The 10360-nt window shown below is 36.8% G+C and overlaps 1 protein-coding gene across 1 annotated transcript; it reads right to left on the bottom strand.

Annotated features, from left to right (window-relative positions):
• Positions 1-891: 891 nt before the first annotated feature.
• LOC110457816 lies at positions 892-3759 on the bottom strand. The gene has a single exon (XM_021509243.1). The coding sequence runs from the start codon at positions 3757-3759 to the stop codon at positions 892-894; it is 2868 nt and encodes a 955-aa protein (XP_021364918.1).
• Positions 3760-10360: the final 6601 nt, after the last annotated feature.

Below are 10360 nucleotides of genomic sequence, written 5' to 3'. Positions count from 1 at the left end.
CTGGCAAACAGCACATTTACCTTTTTAAAAACCTGCAACTGGAAGCCCTAATGTTGTGTTTGGTATTTCACCAACAGGTTAAGATTAGACGGAAAACGGGCATGTTATCTCTCCCAACAAATAAATGGGACGTGATATTTGAAAAGAACATCGCTTTTCATCAGCTTGTTTTACAGGAGGTGACAAGTACTCGCTGTGTCATCAGCCAAACAAAGTAAACCCTTTTGCCACACAAACCTTTCAGTCAGTTGATTTTTGACCAGTAAATGGTACTAAAGGTTCCCATAAAACTCTATGTAACGATTCAAAGTATCAACTTCTAGCTACAACAGAACAAACTATTCTTTAAATAATATTTCATGAAATTGTCAAATGCTAAAATCCAGCTATAAAGTCTCGGTCATCGGTGCGGACCCATTGACCATCTGCTATCCATTTGAGGTAAATAAAATATCAATAAACGTAGGGAGGGATATATAAATAGAAATCCAAACTAAGTAAATATTATACAGGGTGCATTATCTAACCTTTAACACATATAAATGCTATTGGGTGAGACCAGCTCAAACGGAGGTATCAGACACTTCATGAGAGGAGTGATCTGTGATCTCCTTCATGAGAGGTGTATTGATCTCCTTCATTAGAGTAGTGGTGATCTCCTTCATTAGAGGAGTGGTGATCTCCTTCATTAGAGGAGTAGTGACCTCCTTCATGAAGGAGGTCACTACTCCTCTAATGAAGGAGATCAGTACACCTCTCATGAAGGAGACCACTGCTCCTCTAATGAAGGAGATCACTACTTCTCTTAGGAAGGAGATCATTCCACCTCTCATGAAGGAGGGCACTACTCCTCTAATGAAGGAGATCATACTCCTCTCATGAAGGAGATCATTACTCCTCTAATGAAGGAGTAGTGACCTCCTTCATGAGAGGGGTAATGATCTCCTTCCTAAGAGAAGTAGTGATCTCCTTAATTAGAGGAGTAGTGACCTCCTTCATGAGAGGTGTAATGATCTCCTTCCTAAGAGAAGTAGTGATCTCCTTCATTAGAGGAGTAGTGACCTCCTTCATGAGAGGTGTAATGATCTCCTTCATTAGAGGTGTAGTGATCTCCTTCATGAGAGGAGTAGTGATCTCTTTCATTAGAGGTGTACTGATCTCCTTCATTAGAGGAGTAGTGATCTCCTTCATGAGAGGTGTACTGTTCTCCTTCCTAAGAGGAGTAGTGATCTCCTTCATTAGAGGAGTAGTGGTCTCCTTCATGAGAGGTGTACTGATCTCCTTCATTAGAGGAGTAGTGATCTCCTTCATTAGAGGAGTAATGATCTCCTTCATTAGAGGAGTAGTGATCTCCTTCATTAGAGGAGTAATGATCTCCTTCATTAGAGGAGTGGTGATCTCCTTCATTAGAGGAGTAATGATCTCCTTCATTAGAGGAGTAGTGATCTCCTTCATTAGAGGAGTAATGATCTCCTTCATTAGAGGAGTAGTGATCTCCTTCATTAGAGGAGTAGTGATCTCCTTCATTAGAGGAGTAGTGATCTCCTTCATTAGAGGAGTAGTGATCTCCTTCATTAGAGGAGTAGTGATCTCCTTCATTAGAGGAGTAGTGATCTCCTTCATTAGAGGAGTAGTGATCTCCTTCATTAGAGGAGTAGTGATCTCCTTCATTAGAGGAGTAATGATCTCCTTCATTAGAGGAGTAGTGATCTCCTTCATTAGAGGAGTAATGATCTCCTTCATTAGAGGTGTAATGATCTCCTTCATAAGAGGAGTAGTGATCTCCTTCATTAGAGGAGTAGTGATCTCCTTCATTAGAGGAGTAGTGATCTCCTTCATTAGAGGAGTAGTGATCTCCTTCATTAGAGGAGAAGTGATCTCCTTCATTAGAGGAGTAGTGATCTCCATCATGAGAGGAGTAATGATCTCCTTCATTAGAGGAGTAGTGATCTCCTTCATTAGAGGTGTAGTGATCTCCTTCATTAGAGGTGTAATGATCTCCTTCATTAGAGGAGAAGTGATCTCCTTCATTAGAGGAGTAGTGATCTCCATCATGAGAGGAGTAATGATCTCCTTCATTAGAGGAGTAGTGATCTCCTTCATTAGAGGTGTAGTGATCTCCTTCATTAGAGGTGTAATGATCTCCTTCATTAGAGGAGAAGTGATCTCCTTCATTAGAGGAGTAGTGATCTCCATCATGAGAGGAGTAATGATCTCCTTCATTAGAGGAGTAGTGATCTCCTTCATTAGAGGTGTAGTGATCTCCTTCATTAGAGGTGTAATGATCTCCTTCATTAGAGGAGAAGTGATCTCCTTCATTAGAGGAGTAGTGATCTCCATCATGAGAGGAGTAATGATCTCCTTCATTAGAGGAGTAGTGATCTCCTTCATTAGAGGTGTAGTGATCTCCTTCATTAGAGGTGTAATGATCTCCTTCATTAGAGGAGAAGTGATCTCCTTCATTAGAGGAGTAGTGATCTCCATCATGAGAGGAGTAATGATCTCCTTCATTAGAGGAGTAGTGATCTCCTTCATTAGAGGTGTAGTGATCTCCTTCATTAGAGGTGTAATGATCTCCTTCATTAGAGGAGAAGTGATCTCCTTCATTAGAGGAGTAGTGATCTCCATCATGAGAGGAGTAATGATCTCCTTCATTAGAGGAGTAGTGATCTCCTTCATTAGAGGTGTAGTGATCTCCTTCATTAGAGGTGTAATGATCTCCTTCATTAGAGGAGAAGTGATCTCCTTCATTAGAGGAGTAGTGATCTCCTTCATTAGAGGAGTAATGATCTCCTTCATTAGAGGAGTAGTGATCTCCTTCCTAAGAGGAGAAGTGATCTCCTTCATTAGAGGAGTAGTGATCTCCATCATGAGAGGAGTAATGATCTCCTTCATTAGAGGAGTAGTGATCTCCTTCATTAGAGGTGTAGTGATCTCCTTCATTAGAGGTGTAATGATCTCCTTCATTAGAGGAGAAGTGATCTCCTTCATTAGAGGAGTAGTGATCTCCATCATGAGAGGAGTAATGATCTCCTTCATTAGAGGAGTAGTGATCTCCTTCATTAGAGGTGTAGTGATCTCCTTCATTAGAGGTGTAATGATCTCCTTCATTAGAGGAGAAGTGATCTCCTTCATTAGAGGAGTAGTGATCTCCATCATGAGAGGAGTAATGATCTCCTTCATTAGAGGAGTAGTGATCTCCTTCATTAGAGGAGTAGTGATCTCCTTCATTAGAGGTGTAATGATCTCCTCCATTAGAGGTGTAATGATATCCTTCATGAGAGGAGTAGTGATCTCCTTCCTAAGAGGAGTGGTGATCTCCTTCATTAGAGGTGTAATGATCTCCTCCATTAGAGGTGTAATGATATCCTTCATTAGAGGAGTAGTGATCTCCTTCATTAGAGGAGTAGTGATCTCCTTCATTAAAGGTGTAATGATCTCCTCCATTAGAGGTGTAATGATATCCTTCATTAGAGGAGTAGTGATCTCCTTCCTAAGAGGAGTGGTGATCTCCTTCATTAGAGGAGTAATGATCTCCTTCATTAGAGGAGTAGTGATCTCCTTCATTAGAGGTGTAATGATCTCCTTCATAAGAGGAGTAGTGATCTCCTTCCTAAGAGGAGAAGTGATCTCCTTCATTAGAGGAGTAGTGATCTCCATCATGAGAGGAGTAATGATCTCCTTCATTAGAGGAGTAGTGATCTCCTTCATTAGAGGTGTAGTGATCTCCTTCATTAGAGGTGTAATGATCTCCTTCATTAGAGGAGTAGTGATCTCATAACAACAACGTGTACCATACCTGTACTTTGGTAGGCTGTGGACGGGGTGATTCATCTGTTTTTACCAAATTAATCATTTTTACCCGATTAAGTAACCATATATATATAATATATATCTATCCTGGTTAAAATGACAAAATTAGACAACTGTCCACAGAAATATAGACACGCATGCGCAGCTTGTTGTGAAATGAATATTTAAAGGCATCATGTAATAAATGTTAGCACGCACAAAAGAACAGCTTAATTTAAATAAGTACATTTTCAGGGTGACCTTGCTTATCATAGGCTCATGGACACTGTGGGAGACACGAAAACAACTTTCAGTACATATTACTTGTTATAATCGCTATATCTTTTATATTATAGTGGAATATATAATTCGGGATTTATAAATGTTAGAAGCATTATCAACTCGTCAATCATTTTTCTATCATTTGCTCATCCTCGTTCGTTATTCCACCATACGATATATTATACCTACTATGCCACAAATGAGCCCTTAATGGACGAAATGGCGCAGTAGGAATTAATACGTTTGCCTTTCTGTATTTAATAAAACATGTAAATGAGAACTTCCTTAATTCGCATTTCTAGTACTTACAGCTAATTAATTTGTTGAGTACATCCCTTTTAAATTGGAGAAAAACAATTAGCCATGTTGTATTTCACACAACATAACCTTGAAATATGGTGACGTCGTTTCCGAATAAATATTTTTGGATTTTAGGCGGAAACAATCAATTCCCTCCCCACTATGCAATAATTGGGACATAACATTGTCCTTGTTTGTCCGTTTTATGTTATCTAGCACGTGTGCATCCTATGTTTACCGATTTTCTATCACTAAACTCCATATGATGTTATCGTGATGATTGGCAGATTCATATATCAGCGCCTAATACAAACTATAGGAACCAACTGGTTGTGCTCAAAACTAGTATCACTTTACGTTTATTTATCATTATCTCACTTGGCTGTTTAGCTAACGTCAATGGTTTCGTGCTCGATCGACTTCGAATGCATACATACAATCACGAGGTGATAATTGGGCAATATTTTAAAATAAATTGTTGATAAATATAATTCTATTGGGATTAAATTGGTTTATCTTATTTTCTAGTCACTTACAACAATATAGTCCAAACCGTAAGTGAAATAATACAAAAAGTCTTGGACCATTGCATGTGAGTGTCATATTGGTATGTTCATACCGGATGAAGTGTCCACAGGGAAATGACATTTATCAACACCATGTGTCGTCATGCAGTTACGAAGTATAGCTTGATTTAAGGATGATATCGGTTTTTTTTAAAGTTACATTTGGTATCTCTGAGGGCCTTTTTAACAAAGTAAATAATAAACTGTTAAGATTCAAACATTATGTTTTCATGTTTACACTCTTTTAGTACATAATTTCGGACAGGAGTACGTCACATTAGCCGAATGGTGACATAGCAAAACAACAATGTAGATCCAGGGGTTATGCTCACTTTCGCTCTCTACACGCATGGAATATGTCATAGCAAAGTTGAAGGCTCAATGTGCAGCACCTTGTGGACGAGACAAGAAGACTAGTTCGATCAAAAGAATTTCGCGGTCACGTAACGGTAAAAATTGACAGGCTTTGAAGTCGGGCGTCTCTCCTTTGTAATCTTCAAAGGACAGTTGTCAGCCTAGCGATTGGTCAGTGTTTTTACCTGAGACCAATCAAACAGCTATCCTCGTGCCTTCAATTTTGCTATGACATATTCCAGGGGTGCAGAGAGCGTAAGTGAGCGTAACTCCATGATATCGAGGATGATGTAGATTACAATAACAGGTAATCAGATCAAATCCATACTACAAAACACTGAAGGAATCGGTCAATAGTATCTATTCATTTCAAAGAATATACCACACACATGATACATTAAAAAGTAGATCCAGCCATCTAATTTACCAAATAATACGCTAATGGGAGAATTAACGAAAGGAAGCACCTGTTTTAGAATTATGAAAGTCGATTCAGAAAACCTTGATCCAAACAAATAAATAAAACCCAAAATCCTGTGCCCGTAACTACCCTATCCTATGGTATAGCAAGAGGCTGGAAAACAATCTGACCGATGATGAAGGTGAAGTTAGGATGCATTCATCCCGGAAGTATGGTAGGAATATCCATGAACAATAACGGTTAATACGTAAATATATTCCAAATTCTAAGGGTGATATTTCTGCCGTGTTTTTGGTCCACAAAACCTTATCTTTCTTATCATAAAAAGGAACCTTGTCATTTCTCAACAAATCGCATTGTCTACCGGTCTTAACTGATTTAGTGCGTTACATGAATTTAATCGAATAACGTTTTAAATTGCGTTATCAATTGTGAGTTATCTTTATTTGTCTAATTGTCGGTTTTAAATGTTATACTAGAGTCACGCCCCTTGTTGAAACTCTCTCTTCTTATCAGGCCAGTTACAGAGGCGAGTTATAGCGAAAGTAATTTCAGGGAGTATTAATTCCTAAGCTATGTGACTGACTGCTTTAACAGTTACCCATATCTTGGGTTATCGGTTTTGAATTTAATCATATTACCCATATCACTCACGGGCTTCGGTTCCCAGAGCTGATGAGGGTTACCGGAAGCCATGACCATTTTAGGCCATTAAAACAATATCTTAAATCTTTATAGATTGTTTGTTTTTCTTTGGTCACTATTTGATAAGTGTCTTTATGGCTGATCTGTAAGTAGTGACACACCGCTCTATACACGAGTCTGTATTGACTTTTGGGATATATGATGTAATAAATAATAGGATCCCCTCTACAGTTCTGTACATTTGATTCATCTATGTTCAAAACGTACCGTTCATGATATGCTACGCTATTTTTAATATATGGTTTCAGTTTTAATAGAATTCTCTGTGTGACATGTACTTTAGGGGAAATACTTGTGTGTTTATCCTTATAGTATTAAGGGAATCCTACGTGGCGACTACTGGGTGGATGGGTTTAGTATGATGGGTCAATTATCTGTACCCTCGATGTCATGTTCACGAGAGTTTATATGATCATTGTGGTCAATACAATTCTTTTTGTTTAAAGGAAGCACATCGTCGACTTATCTGAACATGAAACTGAAAGATTTGGCCAGGCTTTTGCTACCCGTTCTGATAAGCTCTGCACTAAATTTAGTCTCCTATGAAACTTCTGTGAAAAAAACTGTTTTTGCCTACGTTTTTATCCTCAGTATATTCCATCTCGGCGGGCTATGCTCCAAAAAATATCGTCCTTCCATGGGAAACGAAAGGTCTCATGATAGAAAAGAATGCGTATATTCAGGTTGGTGTGTGGAATGGGAAAGTCCGATGTTCTGAAAGAAGAGATAATGTTCAAGATTGTTAAAAACGTCTTTTGAAGTCTCCAAATTTAAATTAAATATATTCCAATATACAGTGTCAATGTACAACTTTATCTCTAATTTAATAGTATAAATATGGTAGTTAGGAGTTTGAATACACGCTAGATTGAGCAACTAGCAAAGCCAGTGATGAAACGTTGTTGAACAAAAATCTCGTTAAATATAAACTTGGTGAAATTGGAGGATGTTTAATCACTTATTTGTAAGTAAACTTCAATAAAAACAATAAGACGCGCGAAACCTAATGGGTAGAATGAAGTCGAAATAAATTGTCTGCAAAATGATTTCTTTGCAATTTTGTTTTCATGAAAATAGGTCAATAGGTCAGCACAGGAAATATTTTAGTTGTGTTGCGTCTTAGCTGACTGTTTCATGTTTCAGTACACATTTGATATTTGTGTATTTTTTTTCTCGAAAACCAGAAATCTGAAGCAAATTTTTCAACAAACATTTATATTTATGCTGTTTTGTCTTTAATGTACTCACTGTATTAAATAAATAACCACCTCTAAAACGTTTTGTAATATTTGAAGAAATATAATATGAAAGGGAATGTGCCTTTACATATATTTAGAACGTTACTTTATAACATTTGTCTATAATAGTTTAAAAAAAAGTACTTCAGGAATGAGCATTTATACAAAACCAGGTGTGGCAAACAATATAACTCTTCAAAAAGCTATACATTCCTCGTGTCTTATTCACATGAGAGCGTCCCATATATATATACTTTAACCCCGAAGTACAACAACACACTGTGTGAATTGTTTGCTGCCGAGGAACAATTTGTAAACATTTAACCTAACTCCTGGGTGTTAATACCAAAGTATGATAGCTTTACTGTTATATGATTATTGATGGTGTAGTAAATACATGTACTATGAGGTAAGCTGATAGCTACGCGAACTTTATGTTCAATACTGTCGCAGTTTAAAATAAAACTTATATAGACGACTTACTCATAAGAGAACAAAATTCATTAATATCTCAATATATAATGTAATCAATATTTGTTGACTTTTGACTTGTTAGTTCCAGTGAACTATAGAAAGCTAACACAACAGCAAACAATGAGGGAAAAATTACTAAAAAATCAGTCCTTGGGGGCAGTATTAAGTTTTATCTTAAGTAATGATTTCAGTAAAATTCAATTAAATAAACGTTGAATTGGGGATTACTTATTATCGAAGGAACTCTGTGCGTTGTTACTGTTATAACAGCCCATTAACATAATGAAGCCATTCAAGACCATTGAAATTGACAAAAGTTAGATGTGCCAAGAGCTAGGCGGAAGAACAAAATTATAAGATGAGTTATGGCGAGAAACACATATTTTCTTTCAATCGATTTGGTGGTATTCATCAATTCACGCACTTTCTTAACAATAACAAAGAAAACAACCACAAACTATTTGTTTATGTATTATCTTACGTTATGACACTCAATGTGCTGCTAAATTGGTATAATCTTCTTGACATCATAATATTATAATCACAGATGGCTTTACGAAATTGTGATCACATGCGATGTTTCGTGATTGCCATGTGACGTGATGACATTGAAATCACATGTGTCGTTTTGAATGTCTAATCACATGCGTTCTTATAAAATTTTGATCACAGGTGTTCTTATGAATTTGATCACAACATGACTTTCCAAATTGTGAATATATACGATTCTATGAAATTGTGATCACGTGTGACGTTATGAAATTGTGATCACATGTGTCGTTTTGAAGATTTGATCACATGTCTCATTAGGAAATTGTGATCACAAAAGATGTTATGAAATTGTAATGCTAACTGTCGCTTTGTATATTTGCTCACATTTGTCGTTTGGAAATTGTGATCATAATATTTGACATTTTTAAATTGTGATAACATACGACGTTATGAAATTGTTATCAAATGTGTCGTTTTGAAATTTTTATCACTTTTGTCGTTATGAAAATGTGATCACATATGACGTTATGAACTGTGGTTATATGTGTCGTTTTGAAAATTTGATCCCATGTGTCGTTTTGAAAAATAAAATTGTGATTACTTAGGACGTTATAAAATTATGATCACAGACATATGACGTTATATTTCAATCCCTTCTCAAGTTGAACTCAATGCAACTACCAAATGTAACCCGTTTTATTTGCCGATGAATTTGACCAGATTAGCATTGCCTGTGCGTATGATTTTGCGAAGGGAGATAACTATTGACATATTTAAACAAAGATGATACCACTTGATGAGATTTTAAATGTTTATTAAAGCAACACAAGAACTTGTTAAAAAAAAAAAAAGACGATCAATCACCAAAATATTATCAGCTCAAGGTTGCTAGCGGGAGTGATACATCATGTAATGCCCTTAAACTTCTCCCTCCAGCAATCCATCCTGATCTTGTGTCAGTATCAACCCCGATACAAATCGAAAACAACGTAGATCCATGTGGTTCCGTCTTATATGAAATGCAGTCGAACAACCAACTGCCATACCAAATTGTTTCGTCCTTTCGAGCCACGTCTGGATTCCTGTATATTCGACCTTCGATTAATGTAGCTTCACATTCCAGAAAATGTATAACCTTGAAACTTCTAGCTAGTAAAAGGATGGCTGCCGTAGACTCGCAGCTGAGCCTGCGCACCGCGTCTAGACATTATTTTTCCGCGATGACGCGTCAGAAAATCTAATATCTTATGAATTCATCAAAGGTAATTAAATACGACATTTAAAAAAGTTTTGTTTCTACATAATTTGGCTGTATTGAACTATCAACGTACACAATCATGTTGTATGATGGTCCTTCATTGACGGACTATGTTTTTTACATTACGTCAATACGTAGACTTGTACAAGCTCAAGAACCTTGGACAAACTATCAGAATGGACTTCACAAGTTCCAATTATTGGAGAGAGAAAAAAACTATTGATTGAAATAATAGGTTTGAATTTTGCTTTGGTCGATTGCATAGGGTGATGAATTGAGTTAGTCTTGAAACAAATTCAACATGAACTGTTTCGCAGTTCATTAAATTTGTTTCAAGACCAACTCAATTCATCATCCAATAAAATCGACCAAAGCAAGATTCAATCTTTAATGAAGTGTGGTTACATGTATCGTTTTGAAATTGTAACCACATGTTACGTATTGAAATTGTAAGCATATTTAGCGTTATGACATAGGG

Source organism: Mizuhopecten yessoensis, unplaced genomic scaffold (assembly GCF_002113885.1).
Source record: "Mizuhopecten yessoensis strain PY_sf001 unplaced genomic scaffold, ASM211388v2 scaffold9311, whole genome shotgun sequence".
In the NCBI taxonomy this organism is placed as follows: Eukaryota; Metazoa; Mollusca; class Bivalvia; order Pectinida; family Pectinidae; genus Mizuhopecten; species Mizuhopecten yessoensis.
The sequence above is the reverse complement of the archived record's forward strand: the minus strand, read 5'-3'. Positions and strand labels throughout refer to the sequence as shown.